Source organism: Petromyzon marinus, chromosome 5 (genome assembly GCF_048934315.1).
Source record: "Petromyzon marinus isolate PM22_M1 ecotype Great Lakes invasive population chromosome 5, UKy_Petmar_22M1.pri1.0, whole genome shotgun sequence".
NCBI classification, from domain to species: Eukaryota; Metazoa; Chordata; class Hyperoartia; order Petromyzontiformes; family Petromyzontidae; genus Petromyzon; species Petromyzon marinus.
Window position 1 is genome coordinate 16392480 of NC_133671.1, and position 25435 is coordinate 16417914.

Consider the following 25435-nt stretch of genomic DNA (forward strand, 5'->3'; position numbering starts at 1 on the left):
ATGTAGCACTCACATTTACATGTAAAGCTTTGAAATCTATAATGTTGACTTTAAAAGTGTGTGCCAATATTACCATGATTATTACTACCTTTCTTTGTATAAATTGTCCTTAAACCAATGGCATCCCATGCTATTGCCATAAGGTTAACAAAATCAATGACAAAACAGCATTGCTTACAAGGTCAAGGCATCCACTCACAAGAGTGACACACGATGGCAGGACATAATGGATTAGGCTTTGATTGTCTTCAAGGAGAATCCAGGCTTTCTTCACTCAAGGCGTACATGCACGACAGCTCATCACGGACAAGGGGACACGTTGATCCACTTTCTGCTGATATTTATAGAGTATACTTAAGCAGTGGTATTGCCGCAGAGTGTAATTGGTCACAAAACCTTGATCAATACCGTGCCTTGTTTAGACACAAAACTGGTAACTCCAGTTCGAGATGTAACCTTGCGATTAAAGGGCAAAGGACGCGGGTATTCATGGTAAAATGGCCACGATTAATGTAATTATGGTCAGGATATGTGAAGTAGCATCAAACTCTGAATTGATATTGATCAGACGCCACAATGTGCAGACAAAGAACGAGTTTCAAATACCCAAAAGTGTCCTGCCAATGAAATAAAAAATCTGTGGCCTTGAAGGTGGTCCTAGCAATACAGCTGGAGAAAAGAAGAGGATGCACGATCAATCCAATAAATAACCGTTGTTGTGGAATGGTGGGGCAGTGGTTAGAGCCCCCGGCGATATATAAACCCCAGTAAACCTGAGTTCTATTCCAGGCCACGGTTAACATTGGTGGTGAATGATATCTGAACCGGTCCTTGGGGCCCCCTTAACCCACCCCCTGCACTGAGCAGCGTGGTAAAATATGGTCAATCAGCTCTCTGACTGACACAGCATGGGGAGTAGATTGACAGAAGGGGTCAAACTTATAATGATTTCAATCCAATAATTATGGAATCAATGGCTTTTGACATTGTTTATGAAAAAAAAAACATTACTGTATGTCACCACTGATGATTGCATGTCAGTGTGCAGCAGTTGCCATTTGTTTTTTGGTGATCTAGTAAAAAAGAGTTTTGGTAGGTGGGGGGGTGGAATCCATATAATGAAAGTCAAATGATAATGAAATTGTTTGGTCATTGGATTGAATGTCAAAGCCACTGCATTTGGGTCAAGAAAGGAACACCTGAGATTATGTAATTATTTGGTAATGCTGTACTGCATTGGCAGTGATGTACAAGCGCAAATAATAAACTCAACACGGTCATCAATAGCAGCGCTTTAAAATTAAAAATATATAATCGGAGATGCTTTGGAAAATAGCCCATGTGCTACGACAAACAGAAATTGCCTGAAACGTCCCATATTATGTGTATGTGTTTTTTTCTTCAAAGCAGCGTTATTGATGAATGTGTTGAGTTTTTCTTGCTAAATCAGTATATAAGTTGTGCAATTATTAGCAAGAAGCCTTGTGCTTAAATTTTACTGGGGTCACAGCCTGATATGAATTCCTTTACAATTATCATTACTAGCCTATAGCCCGTCCAAGGACGAGTGCATTGCAGTAAATCTGAAACTTGCAAGCGAAAAGCAGACCGCGACGTGATACTCATTGCATCCATTTGTACAATTTGTAAGGCCGCGGTGACACAGACTTATTTAATTTAAAGGTTATAATCCCTTGTTCATCATGACGTCCTTTTTACTTTGATGTCTCAACAGCGTCCCGGAGATCACGTGATGTGAGGGTTCTGCTTTTGTAGTGAGGGTTGTGAGTTGACGCTGAGGAGGGGGGAGGAGGTGCCTCGCCCTCCCCCCATGTGGAGTGACGTCACCAACTCATGATGATTAATGAGGGGGTGTCCATTTGGAGGACGTCACCTGTTCATGATTATTAATGAGACGGGGGTGCTCCATGTGAAGTGACATCACCCATTCATGATTATTAATGACGGGGGTCCATGTGGAGGACCCCACCTGTTCATGATTATAAATGAGGGGGGCTGGTTGATGTGGAGTGACGTCACGCGCACTACACACATACATTCTTGGCTCATTATATTAGTGATTATATCCAGCCCATTTGTATACGCCAACGTGAAGAAAGAGCTATTTAAATTTAATATTTGTAATATAAAATAAGTATAAATTGTTGAATCCTGCAACAGGTCTGTTTATTTCTGTGTTGCAGATAGCACTGCGTCAGTCATGGGGGGGGGGGGGATTATTTGACCATACTTCACTAATTTGGTACTTTAGCATTTTGGTGAGTGTCGGTTGGTAAGTGGTGGAGGCTGGAGGCCTGGACTGGTTCAGGTCTTAACTGTGGATGGGAATCTAACTTTGGACCACAGGCTTTGGTTAGATCTGAGCGATAAGATAGAGGTGATGAGAATGGTATCACCATATCTGTTATTTTGTCCAGGAAAGCCCCACTGATAGAATCTCACCGGAAACAAAACGATAAAATACAGGGGCGGGCCCGAAGCAGGGTGGAGAACTTTTGGACTGCTGAAACTTGATAATGAAAAGTAAACATAGCAATGTGGCCTCCAGAAGCAAGTGTTTAATCAGTGAATGCTACCTGTTATGGACAAATGATTCACAAACATAGACATTAGCAAAATATAGAATTAAAAAGTTAAATTGTGCCAAGAAGCACAGAGGCATTCTTGACATTACATTGTCAGAAAGATTCATACAGATGTTGCGCCGTAATAAGGTGCTGTGGGCAGCTGACCTGCCACCATGCTTATGGGCCGACAGGGGTGGGGGCTGAGGGGGACCCCCCCCCACCACTTCCTAAGACACCTTAAGATAAGAGCCTCCCCCCCCCCCCCCGTGACCAGAGGTTGACACCCCTGGGGGTTGAGGGAGACCCCCCCACCACTTCCTAAGATCCCTTAATATTAGACCTTCCAGAAGGTTCTAGGGGAGCGGTCATTAGGGGAGGGGTGACCCCGACCTGGGATAAAAGGGCAGCCCTCGGGACAATCGAGGCAGTATCCACCAACTCAAGCTTGAAGACATCTAAAGATCTGGAGACTGGACCAAGCGACCCGGGGACCCTCAACCGTGGCTCTCGTGCAACACGGGTTGTAACGGAGCCGAGGTCGCTCAGACCCCCTGGGACCCTCGCCGCGCTCTTGCTAAGCCGGGGTTGAAGCGGTCCAGGGCGAGTCCCGGACCCTGGGTGGGTCGGTCGGTCCAGCCTTCCGCCGTCGCAAGGGACCGGGGTGTGCGTAGCCCGGAGTGGGTAGGGTACGCGAGGCGGGATGCTGTCTCTCCCTTAAACTATCAAGTGGAAGGGGTCGTACCTCTCCGTGTTAACAGAGTAGTGTTTAGCAAGGTATAAACAATTGTTATAATAAACGTGTTGTCTCCAGCCGACGTCTCCGTGTGGTTAGGTATAGGACACAACACATATGTAGTGTAACAGCGCTGGCTGGTGGACAGCAGCGGCAGCTGTGGCGGACAGACAGTACACACGCCGGTGAGCGTGACCACGGGTATGTTGGCAGAGTGGAGGAACTAGGGTAAGGGTCACAGAGGACCCCATCTGGAGGCCCCTGGAGCATGCTAGCGGGTTCGAGAAGGAAGGCGCGGTCGGGGTGGAGCCAGGCCCCGCTGGTAGCATAAAAGGAGCCGACAGCGGGGGCTCAAGGCTGCCGGTTCTGGGAGTGGACTTGTCTCGTCGTTGCTGTCGCCTCGTCACCATCGTCGCTGCCGTCTCCGCTAGATGTTACGCTGCTGGAAGTTGTTGGCTATCTCAGTCAGCGCCGTCAGTGTTTGATGGGTAGGGTTGTGTACAGGCTCGGCTAAGTAACTGCGGAGAGTGTGTGGACGAGACCGTGGAAGTTGTTAATAAAGAAGGTGCCTTCTAGAAACTATGTCTCTGAATCGTTGACACTACACATCGATTGTATGTATGTATGTAGAACTTCTTTTGCACTAAAACATAGCCAACCACGTGCACTGGAGGTATGGGGGCACAAAAAACTAAACACAAAAAGCAGTTCTGAGTGTCAAGACCAAAAAAATAAAAGGGGATATTGCTCAAAGGTCCTCACAGATAGGTTTTTGAACAAACTTTCAGTTTTTGCCATGTCCTTTCAATGTTAAATTGAATTGGTGCAGGTTAGTTCTTTACATCATTCCATATTCACTAATGGTATGCACTACTGTACCTCTGATTAGCACGGTTGGCTGCATATGGTGCGAAAGAAGTTCAACATACATACATAGAACTCAGAAGTGCAGAACTACGTACACTACTTACACGATGGTCATGACAATATTTGGGGCTCATGTTCTTGTATTCATGTTTGGGAAACTATTTGGTGGAATTTCTGCAAAATGTCAAATGTTCTACTAACACCAGGCTTCTTTGTTTTCCTAATGGGTACGTTTTGTTTACATACAAGGGAAACCAGGAATGTGTATCCAACTGGCAATGCGTCAGATGAAATGAGAAATATCATTACTTCATTGAAACTAAAAAAAATGATGTTATTTAAATTAATCAATGATCAAATCTGGCAGGGATTTACTGCAGTTGTATTGGGAAAACTACTTTGTAGATAGGGAATTGATGAAGATTTTTTTAAATAATCAAATAAATTCCAGGCCATTATAACCTATGGAGCCTTAACCAAATAACCTGATATGTGTCCAATCTTGTGAGATCTGGAAAGCTTAGCAGGGCTGAGCCTGAAAAGTGCATGGATGGGTGACCACCATGCATTAAACAGGTGTTGCAGGCTGCTGCAGGGCTACATCGTCAGCAGAGAGCAGTGTGGACAAAAATAAACTATTGTCCTGTAACCTCTATGCTCAAACATCTATGCTCTCCACCTTTATCAACCCGCACAGACCCAACGTTGATGGATTACAGTCAAAATAAGTTTCATGACCCCCACCCGGCTGTAGAGAAACCCTCGTTCAGCAAGGGATTGATGGACAAAAGCGCTGTAACATGTACGTGGACTGTGCAAGACTGACCAATTTAAATACATCACGGTCCATATAAGCGTGTTAGAGAAGCGTACCGGCAGTCAGGACATTTAATAGAAGGGATTTAACGAGGATTTAATTTTTTGGGGGGAAGGGGACAATATGCTCACATTGGGCAGCAGGAATGCGGGAGAGGCAGGAGGAGGATTAACAGAGTGAGGGGAACAAAAGCAAAGAGAAATGTTAGCAGGAGCCAGAGAGATGAGTGTTTAAAAAAGATTACCAGTAGGATGAGGATTAATCACAGAGCGTGCTGATTTGTAATGTAGAAGAGGGGGCACATATTGAGAACGAAGAGAAAATCCGCACTGGCTTGGCTGAGCTGAATGGAAAATGTGCTTTGTGAATGAGAGAAGGCGATAACGTGTGTGCGTGCGCAGAAATAAGAGGCCCTGCACAGATTCCATCTTGTGTATGGGTGCACATATAAGTTGGAGATGTAAGTCAGCAGCCTTTATCATTAAAACAATATTATTTGTGTATCTTTGTTATACTCTTTGGTTCTTTGGGTAAAGTCACTTTTTCACTTTCTTTAAAGCACATAACTCAAAATTCCAGTCGAGGTTTCACCCCAACAATTTTTAAAATTTTACCAGGTAAGGCCCACTCAGCTATATAGCTTTTTTCAGAAGCGACCTGGTCACAAATGATAGCTCAATGAAGTGGCTTATCACGTGGACATTTGAAGCAATTGGCGGGACCCCGGGGTCCCATCACTGCCCCAGGGTGGAAAAAACCACGTAGCGACACGAGTCTTGCCTTACCGACAACAAAACTAGTGTCAATCGATTGGCCTCGTCGAGAGCTACTCGGGGCACTTAGTTTCGTAAAAAGTTGAAAAATTACATAAACACATTCAATTCACTGCGGGGGTGGGCTCGCCTTGGCAAAGAAGCCGAGGATCGACGGCTGACCGGAGGGCGTTGTCACCGCGCGCGACTGCGGCCGACACCCGGGCTTGCGTTTGGCCGGTGGGGTGGCGCCCATCGTGTTGATCGCCGCCTGCTGGCGCTTGTTGGCGCGAGTCTGAGCGGGCGGCGCGTTGCTCTCGGGATCACGAGTGGGCGGACTGAAAAATAATAATTATTGACCTGATTTTTGCGGGACCCCGGGGTCCTGCCAAATGATTCATTTATAGTAGCCAAATACTCTAAACACATTATTCTAAATGTGGAGGGAGAACGTGCAAACTCCAAATATACAGGCGCCAGGGTCGGGATCTAACCCACGACCTTCTGTATACCAGGCGAGGTATTTCACATCTCACCACTACTTTATCAGAAGTCAGCAGTAATTGTCGATTTGAGAAACTAGCACCCACCATGGGAACGTGGACAATCCGTCACTGACTTAGGGTTGCCAATGACAATGATCGCTAATTGAAAGGGATACATTTTGACTTTGATTCTTGTACAAAAAAGGAATAATCTCAATCCCAAACATTCCCCCATCACTTTGTTAATCCACTTCTAGATGAAGCCCTCCCAATGCCAAGTCGGTCATTGGAGATTGTTCGATCATACTCCATCATGCTAGTGAGCGTGGGTTGGTTCAGATGTCACTCACCACTAATATTCGGCCAGGACTGGAAATTAAACTTGGGAAGCAGGTTCATAGCGCAAGAATTCCATCCCAAATCAAATCAATGAACATTTCTTCAACACACGAAACAATATAATAACCGAGTGCTATACCTGAGCTATGGCGTGGATGTTTGGAGTTTTGAAAGCTATCACAAGCTTCAGTGTTGAAAGGTTTTAATGAAATTCGGCACTCGTGAATTATCGTACTCATTGATTTGCTTCCAAGTTTTAATTAATCTGCTTTAAATTTGGAATAGTTGAGGTAATTGTGATTAGATTGTGAAATATGTTTGGCTGACTTATACGCTATTAATTCGCATTTTATGTGCATAGCCGTATTCTTTTCCTGTTACATGTTACGTGTAATAAAACAATATTTATAGTGCTGATTTGTTGCCTCATATTCTGTTGAGATGCTTATATGTAGAGGACAAGTCGTGTTATTGATATAGTCTATATTATCAACTTTAATACAACAACATTCGCCTCTGACCATAGATAATAGTAGAGCTAAACGTTCTGAGGGAAAGTTACAACAGATATCTTAACATATTTTATCATTTCGATTTAAAGCTTTCGTGACTACAGGGATTCATCTTCTTGGTTCCCACCACCATCCATCCCAGAAGAACTCCCTCATCAAGACTCTATACCATAGAGCCCAATGCATTTCCGACCAGGAACACATTGCCAGTGAACTCAAGCATGTACACCAAGCTCTCAAGGCTAATGGTTACTCCGACTACACAATCCGCAAAGCCATCACCCCAGTCATGAAGAAGGATCCTCTTGAGGAGCCATTCAAAACCATCACCTTACCCTACATTGCGGGGGACACAAAAAAGATCTCCAAAATCCTGAACAAACACAAGATCCAGGTCCGATTCAACACAGTATATAAAATCCGTGATCTGGTTCCGTCTGTAAAAGATGTGGTTCCAGACATACAGTACCCGGGTGTTTACAAACTAAGTTGCCTCTGTGGTAGCAGCTACATTGGAGAAATCAAACTACATATGTCAGACCGCATCCATGAACATAAAGCAGACTTGAAACACGGTAGGACTAACTCCTCATCCGTGGCAGATCACTGTTATAATTCAGTGGGCTCACATGACATTGACTTCTCCAAGACGGAGGTTCTCTGCAAGCCATCCGGCTACCATGAGAGATTCGTTCATGAGGCCATCCACATATACAAACACAGAGACAATTTCAACCGAGAAGATGGATTCTGGCTTAGTAACCATTGGAAAGATGTTATAAACCATTTCGGTTCTTAATTGATTGTATTTTACGGTGACCTTCAGACCGCAGTCCATTAGCTGGCACCTTCTCTTAATACCTTTCAATGTCGGTCAATGGTATGGTTTATAGCATGTGGTATAATAGTATAACATTGCAATGTTTAACATAATTCATAAGGCAATATATAGTATCGTAATTGTATAGTGAATATACAGCAGTGTGGTATATAGTAAGGTTGATAGCATAAGACAGTGTAATGTTACAAGTCTAATACTTTATAGTCTAAGGTATAGGGTAGTGTATAGTAACGCATTGTATAATTCAAAGGTGGAATTTTGTCTATGGATATATTATACCATGTAGTTTAGATTGGAAGCTATAATATTGTACTGTACAGTAGTCCAGTTTATAGCAGAGTTACAACGCAACACAGGACAGAGCAGCGCACCTTGGCTGCTCTTTTACCTTCCTTTTCTGTCTGCCCAGCCGCCACCCTCCTCCGATCCGGTGGTGGTGCTGGGCGACATGCTAATTCATATGTTAATTCCGCCCACACAGCTTAAAAGATGCGATCCATGCTTAGCAATGTTCACTCAAGCGCTGTCTTCTGGACAGTCCTGTTCATTCACCTGAAGAAGGCTACTTGTGTTGTGGCCGAAACGTCGTGAGAATCTTATTTTATTATGTTTAATTATTATTTTATTTCCATTCTACGTGACTTTACCGAAAGAACCAAGAAGATATGTTATCTTGTTTAGTAAAATATTTGTTTAGTAACATATATCTGAAAATGAGCAACCAATATTAAAGTAATACATATCTGCAGTTTCATCAGTGGCAAGGCAAGTAGACATTTGAACTACTTATCCATGTTTATCTTTTCAAGAACAAATATCAAGTGGCAAGCCACACACATATTTTGCTATGCCTGCTGAAATATTACTTTACATTTTTAAAGGTTTAGTAAAATTACGATTAAAAAATATAAATGTAATGGCATAGGATGGCATATTTTTTTTATCTTTCTTGCTTTAATTATATGTAACAAATCGGGGTCAATAACATTTCAATATTGCTCAAAATTAGCAGCGAATATTGCTTTTGGTATGTCATGTATTTGTTACATATTAGTACCCTGTTTAATATTCTTGTCGTGTTGCCTCAAAATATTTAACAAAAAAATAAATATTGTATTTTATCATTACATTTTCCAAAGGAGTTTTTTTTCAGTGTAGCATTAATATATATTTAATTACAAGCATCACTAAAACAATTCAGGATTTAGTATTCATGAAATTTCAGAGTGCAGTCACGCTTTTATCTGAGTATATTTAAGAAGTCACTCACTTTCCAGACTTAAGCATAATTATATTTTAACATGTTTTAGTAAGGAACACAAATAGCCCATTTATTTAAAAAATGTCATGCTTTTGCAATGTTCTTGTGGATTTTGATTAATCACAAATTAATAATTGTCATTTAATATATTTTGCTTATCTAACTGTACATACCAATTATAATAACATAGTGAGGCAGCTTTTTTATATGAATTAACTGGGTTTCGAAGAATGTGCTGAACAATTTTGAGAAAAAATTGGTACAGGGTTGTAATCCAAAAGCATATATAATTTACAGCCCTTTGTCCAATCCACGACTGGAACAAAGCCTCCCCAATCAATGGCAGTCGTAGGCTACACTTGACCACACTGGTCAGTGTGGGATGCTACATTACGGGCCCAGAAACAGTTTGCGAATCGCTTACCACTGGTGTTATCCATGGCCAGCAATATATCTCGGTTTTGCTGGGTTCATAGCATAGCGCGTGAACCATGCCTACGCCGGTCTACCCCAGACTTCTCAAATACCATTGCCTAACAGGCATTGGGCTATGCCGCACAGAGCAGACCAGAAAGCCGGTCTAAGTTGTTTATGCCACTGTTCCTGCAGAAATGCACAGACAGCTGAGATGAGCTTGCCCCCGCAGTTAGGCAGTATGAGTGTACAAAAAACTCAACACGTTAGTAGTCAATAGCGCGTTATGTGCTATGAAGAAGAGCCATTTACCAAAACGTTGCCTATTATAAATGTTACCATTGAAGGCGACAGTGTTATTGGCAAAGGTATTGGGTTTTTTTTTATTTGTGCTTGTGTGCCGTAGCAACGCAGTATCACAAAATTATGCATTTAATATGGCCAATATGTTTTGTTTATATGTTTAACACAAACATTTTCTGTGCAATGGTGTTCATAATCATCATCAGCCATAATCAATTCACTGCTGGTGAAGGCATCCCCATCCATCACCATTTCTCATGGTGATGGCTTGGGGTGCCACGGTGGCGATATGTTAACTATCTCGCCAGGTATGCAGGAGGTCGTGGGTTCGACCCGGCCCTGTCACCTGTATGTTTGGAGTTGGCGTGTTCTCCTTGTGGTCGCGTGGATTTTTCTCTGGGTCCTCCGATTTAGAAACATGTGTTTCGAGTATTTGGCTGCTATAAATGTCCACACGATAAGCCACTTCGTTGAGCTATCATGTGTGGCCAGACCTTACCTGGTAAGATAAAAAAATGTTTAGTTTTAATTTAGTTTCATGATCCTGCAATGTTATCATCCACATAAATACCTGCACACGAGCTGATTTAATTGCTCCATCTGCTCAGTCGATGCCCTTTCTAAAAAGTTGTATTTCTTGTCTCTGTATTTTTGATCTGAAAATATGTTTCTCCATGTCCTGTCTCACATGTGACAGTTCAGCAGGCAACTCCACAAAGCAAAGTCACACTATCACAACCTCATAAAATCATCCTAAGGAAGAGGTGTGATATATGTAATCTTACTTGGCCATACATCCTCACAGACACAATTTCAACGAGAGGATGGTTATGAACTCAGCAATCATTGGAAAGATGTCATCAGCCACTTTGGGTCATGACTTCATTTGTGTTTTCTTGTCAACCTCCACCATCAGCAGTGTGGGTGTGTGGAGCGAGGTGTAATGATTGCCTGGAGGCCCTTTTGGTGGAGACCCACTGCCGGCTTAGTTTTCTCCGACATTAACATTAGCTGCCCCGCCCATGCTGCTGACACACTTGGGCTACGCTCATCTCTAAACCTTTATAAACAGTTTGCCTTTAGAGGCTAACCCCCTTTACCTGATGACGACCGCTGGTGTTGCGATCGAAACGTCGTGGTTTTTGTTTTTATTTTATTTTTATTCACTTTATTTTCTTATCAATTTTCTATCTATGTGACTTTACTGAAAGAACCAAAGAATATGAATTCCTGCAGTCACGAAAGTTTTAAATCAAAATTTACATCCTCAAAGGTTAACAGGTAAATCTTGACTTAAAGCTTTCGTGACTGCAGGAATTTATATTCCATAACTACGACCTTGCAATCGAAACGTCGTAGTTATTTTCTTTGAACCTATCTACGTGACTTTACTGAAAGACCCAAGAATATGTTAACAGGTAACACAAGGAATGACAGCTCTCCTGGCCTTCGCATATAGGAAAATTATTGATAAAGAGAATTGTGATTCAATAAAAAAATGCTGTGCATGAGCTCCCAAGCTTAAAATTTGTATTTAATAACACATTTTGTTGAAAGAGAACTGACTTTCAGAAAGAATCCGAGAAACAAATACCCTAAAGCTTCATGCGCTGTGTGGAAACAGTTAACGCCTCATGTCATAAATTCACGTCATGGTTGCTAAGAGCATTAGTTAGTTGAATGGAAACATTATCAAAAGAGAGAATATGGATGTGTGATGCATTAAACCATAATCAAATGCAAGTAGTTAATTAATCCTGTTATAATATGATTTATTGTTGGGATGCCACAGGGACAATATTATTAACAATTGAAATTGCAAAGCAGTATATATTACACTCTAACAATCGTAGAATGTGGTCTTAAAATAATCCCACGGCTCACTATATGAGCCGAGCACCGCTACTAAAGAAGATAATGCATGGTTTCAATTGCATGCAAATGAACGTTGTGTCGTGCATGCTTCTCGTTTTAAATTTAAGAAATTTTAATTAAATATTGAAATTAACACTCCTATAAAAGCACCTGGTGGTTATACAGCGGGTTTTTTTTTTTTTCTAAAAGTAATATTTCAGGATAAGTGCTCATGAGGGAAGGTGCATGGCCTAGTTTGTTATGTACCCTGTCACTTCTTTATTAAAATAAAGCAAACCACTATTAATTTCCCAGTCATGGAGTCAAATAATTAGTAATACTTAATTGGAGCTTCCATGTCTTGCTAATTTATGTTCAGCACTTCAATTCCCATCGCAGGCAGTGAAAGGGTCTGCATGCAATCTCCTTTCCCCCAATAGTTAACCCTTCCTGCTCTACTCTTTGGTTCTTTCGGTAAAGTCACGTAGTTGGAAATACTTTACCACTTACCACTACGAGCTGCGGTGTAGAGTACGTTAACCGCAATTGCAGTTCGGATTTATATATAGCGTCTGAATACGACCACATCTCAATATGCTGTGAAGAAATGGTGGGTATATAATGTGTGGAGAGAGAGCAAGAGGCAGTCAGGCATGTGCAAAATAAAAAAAACGAAGAACTTAAATGGGAACAGTTGGAGTGCACAACATTGAAAGCCGGGCAAGGGAGTTCCAGGCTGTGGGGAATTTAGAGCCTGCTGGACAGCTCGATACACCGACATTCGAAGTGCACAACACATATAGCTGGGCAAGAGAGATCCAGATTGTGGGGAATTCATAGCCTGCTGGACAGCTTGATGTCTGTTGCTTCACTCTTACATTTTGCGATGCTGTTAGTGCTGATTGTTGCTGGCCACTGGACGTTTTGAGCCGTTGGGTCTTTGCTCAGCACAATCTTTTGATTTATCTACTGACTTGGTGGTTTTTGTTTTTGTTCTATATACATATACTATATATAAACAGGGATGGCAAAACAGAGCACGGAACTACAAAAAAATAATTTTCTGGAATGTCTAAAATTTGTGTAATTGAATATGACATGGAAAGGCAAAATAAATTAGGCTGTAACAAAATAGAGACGAGAAAACTGGAAATTGTTTCAAAGCGTTCCAAAGACATGTTATTGTGGCAATTGGGAACATTCCAAATATAATAATAAAAATGTACACGTCTTAATTTTAAATTTTTGCATCACCAAGGCACTTTTCTTCAATCATCATTTTGAAGATTCTACAAAAACAAGATGAAACAAGAAAGAAGGTTGTAATTCCCCCAAAATCTTATTATGCTCAGCACACCGTACTTGACATGTTTGGTTGATAATAATAAAAGTAGATTCAAAATAAGGAAACATTAAAAATATATACGATAGATGCAGAATCTTAAAATGTGTGGAGGAATTGTATGCAGTTCCCTATAACAAAAGTGTACAAATTCCCAGAAATCGAAATGCTTTTTTTACATGACAGAGAGGCAGTTCTAGATGTCAAGAGCCCTTTGCAGCATTAAAACATGGGAAACTGCTGGACTAGTCTAACTATAGATGTCATCAAAGCCGTGGGAACAATTAATGGAACAAAACTATTAGGCTTATTCCCTAAATCTTGATTTGAAGCTTTCGTGACTGCAGGGATCCATACTCTATGGTTCTTTCAGTAAAGTCACGTAGGTATAAAATAAAATAAATCACGTTTCGGGCGCAACACAAGCGTCCATCATCAGGTGGGAAAGCAACACAAGCGTTCCCCGCCTGCTTGCCCTTCACCACATATACAGTGAGGGAAAAAAGTATTTGATCCCCTGCTGATTTTGTACGTTTGCCCACTGACAAAGAAATGATCAGTCTATAATTTTAATGGTAGGTTTATTTGAACAGTGAGAGACAGAATAACAACAACAAAATTCAGAAAAACGCATGTCAAAAATGTTATAAATTGATTGGCATTTTTATGAGGGAAATCATATTTTGACCCCCTCTCAATCAGAGAGATTTCTGGCTCCCAGGTGTCTTTTATACAGGTAACGAGCTGAGGTTAGGAGCACACTCTTAAAGGGAGTGCTCCTAATATCAGCTTGCTACCTGTATAAAAGACACCTGTCCACAGAAGCAATCAATCAATCAGATTCCAAACTCTCCACCATGGCCAAGACCAAAGACCTCTCCAAGGATGTCAAGACCATTGCCAAGCAGCTTGGTGAGAAGGTGACAACAGTTGGTGCGATTATTCGCAAATGGAAGAAACACAAAAGAACTGTCAATCTCCCTCGGCCTGGGGCTCCATGCAAGATCTCACCTCGTGGAGTTGCAATGATCATGACAACGGTGAGGTATCAGCCCAGAACTACACGGGAGGATCTTGTCAATGATCTCAAGGCAGCTGGGACCATAGTCACCAAGAAAACAATTGGTAACACACTACGCCGTGAAGGACTGAAATCATTTGCCAATGAACATCTGAATGATTCAGAGGACAACTGGGTGAAAGTTTTGTAGTAGATGAGACCAAAATGGAGCTCTTTGGCATCAACTCAACTCGCCGTGTTTGGAGGAGGAGGAATGCTGCCTATGACCCCAAGAACACCATCCCCACCGTCAAACATGGAGGTGGAAACATGCTTTGGAGGTGTTTTTCTGCTAAGGGGACAGGACAACTTCACCGCATCAAAGGGACGATGGACGGGGCCATGTACCGTCAAATCTTGGGTGATAACCTCCTTCCCTCAGCCAGGGCATTGAAAATGGGTCGTGAATGGGTATTCCAGCATGACAATGACCCAAAACACACGGCCAAGGCAACAAAGGAGTGGCTCAAGAAGAAGCACATTAAGGTCCTGGAGTGGTCTAGCCAGTCTCCAGACCTTAATCCCATAGAAAATCTGTGGAGGGAGCTGAAGGTTCGAGTTGCCAAACGTCAGCCTCGAAACCTTAATGTCTTGGAGAAGATCTGCAAAGAGGAGTGGGACAAAATCCCTCCTGAGATGTGTGCAAACCTGGTGGCCAACTACAAGAAACGTCTGACCTCTGTGATTGCCAACAAGGGTTTTGCCACCAAGTACTAAGTCATGTTTTGCAGAGGGGGTCAATACTTATTTCCCTCATTAAAATGCAAATCAATTTATAATATTTTTTACATGCGTTTTTCTGGATTTTTTTGTTGTTATTCTGTCTCTCACTGTTCAAATAAACCTACCATTAAAATTATAGACTGATCATTTCTTTGTCAGTGGGCAAACGTACAAAATCAGCAGGGGATCAAATACTTTTTTTCCCTCACTGTATAAGGTCTTGTTGTAACAGCTCTCTCGCTGTGTTTCTTCCCGGTTCAGCAGTTCCACTGCTGGATTATTTTTTCTGCCTGAGGACGACCGCTTGTGTTGCGATCGAAAGGTCGTGATATATATTTTTATTTTATTTTTCTACCTACGTGGCTTTACCGAAAGAAGCAAAGAGTAAGCCTCAGTCCACACGGCGGAATGAGTGGGACGACACAATCGCAACATTGTCGTAACCATTCTGCAATTCAGTTTTTGTACCTTGCAAAATTAGTAGTAAACTAACAACCTAAGGGTATATCTCAGCTCAAAGTCTGCATCGAAGCTTTCAGATAGAGCAGTGTGAGTCGGCATTTATAGCCGAGTTAGCTTCTGAAGCAGTCTCGCCCAGAGCTTTGCAGGAGCAAAAAACAATGACTACACTTTTTACGATCAATGTATGCACGGAGCCTGCCTGATGGCAAGAGAATGAGTTGTTCTGTGTTCTGTGTTGAAACTTAAATCGGATTTCTCGACTTGACCCCTCAGAATCTTAAATTGTTTATTTATCCTTCAATCTATCCTGGTTCCAAAACCATGCATTTATGGTAATTTACTTCCTCAATGAATACACATTCAGAAGCTTACCTGATGGTGAACCTGCTCGACATGAAGTTGCCACATATACGTGGAAACAGCCGATGTTCCAGACCTGATGGTCACCCTCCCCTTCCACAAGGAATAACAAATGTGAGGTTATATGGGTGGGAACTCAAAGACATTGGAGTCGCATATACTGTAGTTATAATAAAACAAAGATGTCCCGTCCTAATGGTCACTCACTTCTACAATTAACCAGCAGGAGGTCATGTGGGCATGGAACTCACAGTTGTGTTCCATAATAATCAAAAAGACAACCATCACAATATTAATATATGGAAATTGCACGCATACAACATCAAGAAGAGAGAATCTGCAGGTAGGTGTAATGTCGTTTTGCATAATTCAAAACATAAACTACTTTGATAGGGAATACCAGTCAACCTCAGTGTTCTTAAACAGGTGTCTGAGACTGAATGAAAGCTTGTGTTTACGTATGGGTCAGAGAGATGTGCTTTAACAATGCAGGGTGCATAGGATCGCATGGTATTTGGATATACAGTAGCTACTTAAAGGTGAGGCTTAGAAAGTTAGGGCCATTGTGAGTGGCGTTTGACAAGACCATGCTTTTCCCACCTGATGATGGACGCTTGTGTTGCGCCCGAAACGTCGTGATTTATTTTATTTTATACCTACGTGACTTAACCGAAAGAACCGAAGACTAAGGAAGCATTTTATGTAAGCAGGGAGGAGGTTGTGATGTGCGCATCACGTGTGACGGATGGCAAATGGCAAGTTTCTGAGAAATTAATCGTGGTGGTTTGCCTCTAGTCATTGATGGGGGGGGGGGGGGGGGCAGACTTGAAGACAGACAGTTTGTTACTGTACAGGCAAACCTTGTAGGGCAGGTGAGGATTTTGTAATGTGTGTGGTACCTTGCAGAAGGCAAGTAGTCGTGGCAGATGTGCGTCTCGATCAACAGTAGTGGCTGTCCACTTCGACCTTGAGATAAGGAACATGCGCAAAGTGCAAATGCACATTTGATGAATGCGAGCAGCACAACAACAACACCCTCCCATGACGTGAAATTAAGGTCCCTTATGTCACTCTAAAGAGGGCATTCGGCACTTTATCTTTTGCAGCATGGTTCTGTGATGATTGCACATTTCTTCAGAACCATTCAAACTCTGTGGAACTTTTGTTGTTGTTACACAATAACAAAAAAACTCAACACCTTCGCCAACACGATTGTCTTGAAAATAATATGCATACAAGAGGCGTTCTGGACAATAGCCCTTCTTCACAGCACATACAGGTGCCAGAGACGTAAATTAGACCCCAATTTTTAAGACAGTGTTGTTGATAAATATGTTGAGAATTGTAGTTTTAATCTGTGCATGTGCACCATTGCCAACTGAGAAGCAGCATCAACAATTTGTTTTTATTACAAAGAAAACGAAACGCGCACCTGCACGAGTAGGTTCGTGCGTCTTTGTGTGCCAAACTTATTGAGTCGTTGATTGATCATCTCTCTCTCTCTCTCTCTGTGTGGGTGGTGATTATGTCACGAGGCAACGATGCTTCAGCAAAATTACCCTCACTTTACACCTAACTTTGCCTTAGTGGGTGATTGTGGAGCAGATGTCTGTGCCACCTTTTTTCCAGCAAAGATATCATTATAAAGACTACCCTTGGTTACCAGAACATTGGCTGCGGGGAAAGCTGTTGACAGTGGAATGTTCATCAAGGCCCCATTTAACCCAACAAAGTCAACAGAAGTAACCATCCACGTAAGGTGGAACGCCTTCGTTAGGTAAGCGTTGCATTCAACTATCTACATTATAAACATAGCTTTCATTTAAAATACCCCCCCCCCCGACCCCCCCTCCAAAAAAAAAAACCTGCCATGCATTCACAGGCACATCAGCTCAAGGGGGAATATACATTTACTATTATCTGAAAAAAATGTCGAAGCCTTCACAGACATATTATGAACAGAGAAGTGTTTGGTTTAATGGTTTTCCCAATGTTGTCCATAAACTTCGTTAAGCTTTGTATAAGCATAACACATACCGTGAAATGATATCGCATCAGTAAGTTCTTTTTTTTATTCCCCCACTTTTTTCCCTTAGTAAACAATGGTAGCTGTACTTCTCAGAGCACCTTCAAATAAAATAAAAACATTAAAAGCCACTTTTCCATCAATTTACATTACACTTTTGCCCAGGGTCTATACCATGTAATATTTAAATCCCCAACGTGCATCACCATAATATTCATATTCAAGCCTCAAGGAGGAATAAAACCAAATACCTGTAAGAAATCCTCCCCAACATTTTAAAAGCATTTTGCATAAATCAGCTGCTTCAGACTTTTGGACACGTAAAGCAATATATCTATCGATAACGTGCATTGAATATGGTAATAATTGTGATTCTGCGGAGGCGTCATAGCAAGCCCTTTTATTTATTTATTTTACACGCTTTTTATTAACTGTCTGTTGTTGTATCCTCAAATCCTCTAACTTCCCAATGTGGTATCGACTGCAATGACAATACTATATTCTATCATTAAAAAAACATTTTAAAACATGATTTTTTATATGTTATGTTTTGGCTTGGCTATAATTGTCCACGGTCAACTGACGTTGGCTGTAATGGCCCACGGCCCCTATCGTTATGGCAAGCTTCGGGGCCACTTCCTGGAGTCGTGGAGTTCTTCCATTGCTAATACGGTACATTTCATTAAAGCGTGTTTTTAAAAAAAAGTTTTTTTTAATATTACTTATTCAATTAAGAAGTCGCCACAAACATTCGATCACTCGGCGCAGCAGACGAAACGATGGGGCACGTTTCTGAATCCCTCCCCCCAACCCCCTCCCCCACCCACCCACCCCACCACCTCTGTGCATCATCATCACGATCCATGGGCAGATAGCCCGTAGGTGTCCACTGCACATTTCTTTATTAGTTTCCACTTTGCTCTGTCTTGTGCCAATATGCTCAAGCAGTGCCACATCTTTCTGGCACCAACCTCGTGATGTCGTCGTCTTGCCATTACTCCGTGAGGTCTCGCTCTCTTTCCGGTTCAACACTTTCAATTTCCCTGTTGTTGTCGTCCATCCCACACGTGTGTCAAAATTGTGGCAGTTTCCTTCCCATCACTGCCTGGCATCATCAGGTCTGCTTCTATATGCAACCTCTGTTCACCCAGCAAGACGTCTGGTCAGCGTGTAAAAGTAGGCCAAATACACTCGAGAGAAGTTCTCTAAAGCTCCCTCCGGTGGACGCCCTTCCGCCAGCCGTGGCGTAAGCAAGCGGTTGCAGGGCTGCATCTTTACATATACAGGTAGTCCACTACTTACGATGGAGATGCGTTACGACGACCCCATCTTAAGTCAAAAATATCGTAAGTCGGACCGTCGTAACTCGGGGACTATCTGTACATATGGCTATATTAGGAATGTATTACCAATTTTTTCACGAGGATGTTTGCATGTTGGAAGAAACTAATGCATCTTCTTTGGTTCTTTCGGTAAAGTCACGTAGAATGAGAATAAAATAATAAATTGATAAAATTATTTGATACAAATTATTTTATCAATTTATTATTTTAATAAATTGATAAAATTATTTGATAAAAACTATTTTATCAATTTATTATTTTATTCTCATTCACTCCAGCGCTGTCCTCCAGACAGTCTCGTCCCTTCACCTGATGAAGGCCGCTTGTGTTGTGGCCGAAACGTCGTGAGAATATTATTGTGTTATTTTATTTTATCAATTTATTATTTTATTCTCATTCTACGTGACTTTACCGAAATAACCAAAGAAGATGAATCCTTGCAGTCACGAAAGCTTTAAATCGAAACTAATGCATATGAATAAAACAATTGCATATGAGAGTGTAATACTGTCTGTTTTAAGGGTATCTCATGTAGAAGATGATGATGATGATGGAGATGATGATTTATCTGCTACATTGTAGGTGTAGGGGTGTCAGGGGAAGGATCCCACCAATAGGAGGGTTAGTGGGACGGTGACGAGAGAAGGGTGGAGGAGTAAGCGAGGAGATATAAGGGGAGAACGGTGTGGTGAAGAAGGGAAGCTTTGCGGGAATGAGATTGAGAAGGCTGGGGACAGGTGTGGATGGGAGAAAAGGATTAAAAGACGAACCCCCTGCAACCTGGCGTCGTCTCTCCTTTATGTGCCACGACGCCTTTTTGGGTGAAGGATACTGTGCAAATTTTAAACTGCATAAAAGCAAATTGAACTTGTATATTACAGTTATACCGTGCGAAAATAAAAAAACGGAATGCATTCACACTTCTAATGACAAAACCACCTTGGTGCGGCAATATACACATACAATGTAGAGAGACATAAGAACTGCTTATACGTACAGTATTGTATGTATGTAATTGAGCAGCTGATGTTTCACAGGTTTAATGGCACTTTAAACACCATATCTACTTAATTGAAACTACTGAGGTGGTAATAGTGGTGCTAATGCTGCAATGGTTGTCACACCGCACGATGAACCAGCGCAACCTGAGTTTGATTCCTGGCTACGGCTAAGCATCAGTCATGAGTGGTATGTAAACTGGTGCTGGGCACCCCACCTTGACTTACCTGCGCAGACTAGCATGGTGAAGTATGGTCAAACAAACCCGATAGCTGGAATGGCGTGGAGAAGTTTTCATCTAGTAGTAGATTGACAAAGGGCTGTAAATCGATTAAAAAAGGTAATTAACTCGGAATGCATTATTTTATTTTCTGTTATTGTACGTTTATGTAATGTGTATTACATGATGAACCTGGTAATTAGTCATTGTTTATGTATGTGTATTTAGGAGGGTTCTGCATTGCATTTTTGTATTAAGATGTTTCCGCCTATTTACACGAGTTTATACATTTGAGAGGAAACATGATCAGAACAATTGACACTGTGGCAATGGAATTCAAACAAACGCACACATATGTGTATGTACAGGGTGGCCACAAAATCACATTGCATGAAAAACAACAATGTACCTCTCTATTAGAACAGTTCCGCGTGTTTCCTTCCATTCTCAGCACACAGCTGGATTCGTGCCAAAGTTCTCCTTGACAGATTCTTCCAAGTGGATGGCCGTATACAGTACTTGTAAAGGCAGTTCCGGAGAAGCTTTTTTTACTTCCTCAATAGTCGTCAATCGTAAGGGTAAGAGTGAAATATTGTCATTGATAATTTCCCCAAGGGAATAATAATCTACAAATGTGATCATTCCGGACAGCTGTTTTGAGTTCCTCAATATTTGTCAATCGTAAGGGGTAAGGGTGAAATATTTCCTTGGGGAATTTTCAATGATCACGTTGTTGTCAGGTCTGGGCTCCGGGCAGCCACATCATATCCAATTCTTTCCCAATTAATCGTCCACTGAATCCCTGATTCAAATATTCCTGAAATATTCCTGCCATTGCGAAGGCATAATGCGCCGGAGAACATTAATATTCCAAGCAAAGGGACTTCGTGGCCACCCTGTACACTATGTCCTTATCATAGTTAAATGTCACAGGAATAAGCTGTCAGATCTTGCCTTCAATCAATCTGCCACAAGGTACTGCATATGGACAATGATAACCTCTGATCAGCACGGTTGGTTACGTACGGTGCGAAAGAAGTTCAACATATATATAGTACATAACCAAGGAACTTCAAAATGAATACGGCATCAGGAAAGAGCAATGATAAATACAACTACATTCTGTGCCGCCGAATAGAAGTAAACATGTATTAGTCCATCAAATATGATCAAGCATCATATGTTTAAGCAGACATTATGAACCGTTTTGAACCTTCTGAAGCTCGTTACCAGGGCCAGACTAAATATGTTATTGGCAAGAGCACTCCGTATAAAACATAGAACCCTGATCAATACAAAGAGTAATGTAGTACACAAAGTCATTATGTGTTGCTGTGTAGCGTTATGGGTAAAAACAAATATAAACAGAATCCCATTCTGTCTCCACATGTTAAAAAGAAAGTACTTCATCACATTCCCAGGGTAGTATTTCAATATCTCATTATCAAAACTTATTGACACGTAAATGTATATGCTTTCCAAAGCTAGAAACTGGTGAGCTCATATTGCAGGGTTTGCCTTTGAGCCAAACAGCTGCACCAATGTTTTATGTATGCATTTTGATTTATGCTTATAATATTTCCTCTCCAAAACCATTCAATGCCCAGAACATCTTTTCGCAAATGGCAACAAATAATAAAATACATATTTTTATTGTGCCTTCAAGAACGTCTCATACCAGTCTAATTATGTTTGTTTATTATTCTAATTTTCATCAGGAAATTTCACATTAAAACATATTCCTTCTTGTAATCCTTTGGGCTTTTGCTGAAAATTGGGATTTAGCAAGATTAATACCCAGTACATGCCTAGAAAATTAATTCTGCAGAGAATATATTGGCCAACAGCATTGACTCAAGGTTGCTCTTTGCATGGTGTGTGTGCTATTCCTGTGCATGCATGGGAGTAACATGGAAAAGATAGCAGCATTGTTTGGCTTTCTAGAAAAAATATATATAAATAAACAGACACGACATGCAGAGTTTGCCTGCTTAAACAAATCCTGCTGTAAAACATTGGCCTTAAATGATCAGGGGCTGATGCACTAACCATTTATTTTGACATGGAGAGATGGCCTTTTGTTTGATGATGTTTTTTGTCACAATGAGCGAGCACAAAGGTGCAAAATTATGTTGTTGTTGCAATGTTTTTCTATTTTCCAACGGCATATGCGAAACAGGCCTGACTGCTGTATAAACGTATAAACTCAAAACTGGTCCAGAGTTTGCCTTCTCTAATGTTTTATGCTGTAGATCCCTGTTAACCGTGATCCTTAATGATATCCCAGAATAAATATTACATTTTTATCACGTCTAAAGACTAGCATTCATTGTACAGCATTATGGTTTCCATGGCAATTACACGAAAGTACGTGGAGCCTGCACACAGAGAAAAGGTCCTCATAAGTGTTATCATCACTGCCATCTCTGTGTGAAGGCAATTTGGAGATAAAGGAGTTGATTACTCCCAAAAATGTACCATTATTCTATTTCATTGAGTGCACTTGATTGGAGAAAGTGCGCGGTTTCCTTTAACGGAACAAATACTCATTTCAAACGGACATACATTTGCAGAGGTCTATACAGAAATAACAAAAGCCAAGCAATTCAAAACCAAGAAAGCATAAGTTGGCCCTATTCACTTTGTCCTGATGGTGTCCCAAACAGAGCTTAGAAGGAGTCGAATGCTGCGTTTGCAGTACGAAGTTTGATGCAGCGCGATAACACATTTCACTGTGGCAATGAGAGCGTCGCCATAAAACCTCTTCCGTGGAACAGCTCTTATTTGTGTTGATTACTTTGAGTGTAAAATTAATATGCATGGATGTGTGGCATCAGTAATGTGAAACGTAATACAAGTAATGCAATTTTTAAAAATGAAACCATTTAATAACGGTGACCACTATCACATGTCTAAATTATTTAACCTTAAAAACACATCGGCGGAGACAGCGCATTTAGTGCAGTACAGCACACCTATCCTTGGGTTTGTCATGAATGCAAAAGTGTTTGTAATTAGCTGTTTTCCAATAGTAGATCATAATTTAAAATTTCCATGACTGTTTAAAGGACATTCATGAAAATGATTCACATTTACTCAAGACCTTTGTGTATGGTTTCGGACATACATACATCCATACAAACCAAGATCCCCCGTATAGCCTAAAAAGACTGTTGGGGCAGGTGCTGTTAGCGAGCACCTATAAATGCCGGCACAGCAAAGCAAGGGGGTGAGTGGCCAGCACCATGCCCGGCCGCCTTTGCCTCCCTAGTGGTAATGTTTAAACACCACACCAGGTACTCATTTGAGGGTGAGTCGACCGAGGGGAGGCCCAGGACCGGTTCAGATAATCGTCACTGATGTTGGCCATGAGCGGGAATCGAACTCAGATGGCCAGGTTCGTAGTGCAGCGCGCTAACCGCGACTACACTACCGATCTACAGACACATAAACCTCATGAATTCTTACAAATTCAACTACTCACATTTTGTTTCATTGTGCAATTTATAATATGTTATCTACGTAGAAATATAAATGTATTTTAAATACCAGCTAGTCACGTTCCACGTCATATTTGCAAATTACAAATTGGTATTCCAATATAAAGGATAATAGATTTTGCATTGTTACAAAGTAACCGTTATTGACAAAAGGGAGCATCTTAGAGGAATATACACCATTTGCTTGTAATTCCAAGTAATGTAGTAATATTAAATTGCAGCCCTCTTTAAATCCACTGCTAGATGAAGGGCCCCTCACACTGGATCATTCATGGGGGTTATTTGACTATATTTCACCAGAGGACGATTTTTGGCGCCTTTTGGCGTCCTCTGGTCTAACACCGTTTGAGACTAGGCTCGCAAGAAAGCTATCTCTGGTGTGGACCAATCAGTTTCAAAGATAATGCATATATTATCTGAGTATGTTTTTTTTGTTTGCAGTAGTGTGGTTAATGCAGACATGATTCCTTGTAAAAGGTTTTAGTTTGTTGTTTTAACATCTTAACACCTGTTTTGTTGCCAGAAAAAAGGTGAAAACCCTATTCTCACAGTACACGCTATTCATTTGTCATTGTGTATCCTTTACATTGCGACTATGGATGATAGGCATATTTATTTTTGCCATTACCTCCATCTACAAAGCCAATATAATCCGTAAACCAGGATTGTATCGCTTTCGAAGTGGATTCCGTCACTTCGTGTGTCGCCTACAATTGTATTATTAACATGCTTAATCTTGCGTGTATATTTTATACGACTAAGCAATGTCAAGAGCACTGCTATCAGAGGAGCGACCATTCACTGCAGAGCATTCCCTCCGACCGAGCATTTCGGACTGCCGAGCGTACTATCCTGCCATTGAATGCTGCTGGTGCCCCGTAAACTGTTAACCGAACGCTAGAGAGCAGCCTACAAAAATGCACTGCACGATTTCCCCCGCGCGCCAGCCCCCCCCCCCCCCCTTATTCCTTAAGCATTTTTAGGTCGTGCATATTCAGGCAGACACGCGCGTCCTGTTCTCGGGCTGACCGTCAAGAGCGCCGAGTGACCCAGACGGCAAAGCATTTTTTTTGTTGCTCGCCGAGTTACTCGGACCGTGCGTGTCGCGCCGTTGCGTCTCGTCGTGCCGGTTTGATTGCGTCCCGTGCGACTAGTTTTAGAAGACACGCTCCAGTGAACGGTCATTGCCTTTCTGCGCGAGAGAGAGAGAGAGAAACGAACGAACGAGCGAGCGCGCTCCGAGAAGAGCTTTCGCTGTTTTCCCGCGACTGTTAGTCTGTAGTGGGGTTTTTTTTTTGGGAAGGGGGGGGGATTATCTTTTTTTTCTTCTGGGGAAGCTATCCAAGCTGCTGCATCTTCACCGGGTGCAATAAAACAAAAAGGGTGGGCTTTATTTATTAACTTTGGACATTTCTACACTGGGGGGTGGGTGGGTGGGTGGCCTGGGGGGGATTAGCGCAGCTACCTTAAAGATGAGAAGTGTACGCGTGTGGTCGTCTCTTTTTTGTTGCAGTCACCTACTGCTCTGGGTGCTCCTTTGCAATGGTAAGTAGCTCTGATCTCCGTTTAGTATTTCACGTACGTTGTTATCGTTTTTTGGTTTGATTAATTGCCACGGAAAGTATGTATGTTAT

General features: G+C 41.6%; 1 protein-coding gene and 1 long non-coding RNA gene across 3 annotated transcripts in view; one reads left to right on the forward strand and one right to left on the reverse strand.

The window, feature by feature from the left end:
* Positions 1 to 12919: 12919 nt before the first annotated feature.
* Positions 12920 to 24939, reverse strand: LOC142917816 (uncharacterized). The gene is made up of 4 exons (XR_012937225.1): positions 24831 to 24939; positions 16613 to 16679; positions 15726 to 15806; positions 12920 to 13055 (listed from the first exon to the last, which is right to left on the reverse strand). It is a non-coding gene; the product is annotated as an uncharacterized LOC142917816 (long non-coding RNA).
* LOC116939133 (transmembrane protein 132E-like) overlaps positions 24936 to 25435 on the forward strand; it is a 62259-nt gene continuing 61759 nt past the window's right edge. The window contains exon 1 of one of the 2 annotated variants that reach the window (XM_032947156.2): positions 24936 to 25346. In XM_032947156.2, coding sequence (XP_032803047.1) covers positions 25274 to 25346 — 73 coding nt within the window. In that variant the 5' untranslated portion in view covers positions 24936 to 25273. The remainder of the gene's footprint in view (positions 25347 to 25435) is intronic. The other variant, XM_032947158.2, reaches the window with a different exon arrangement.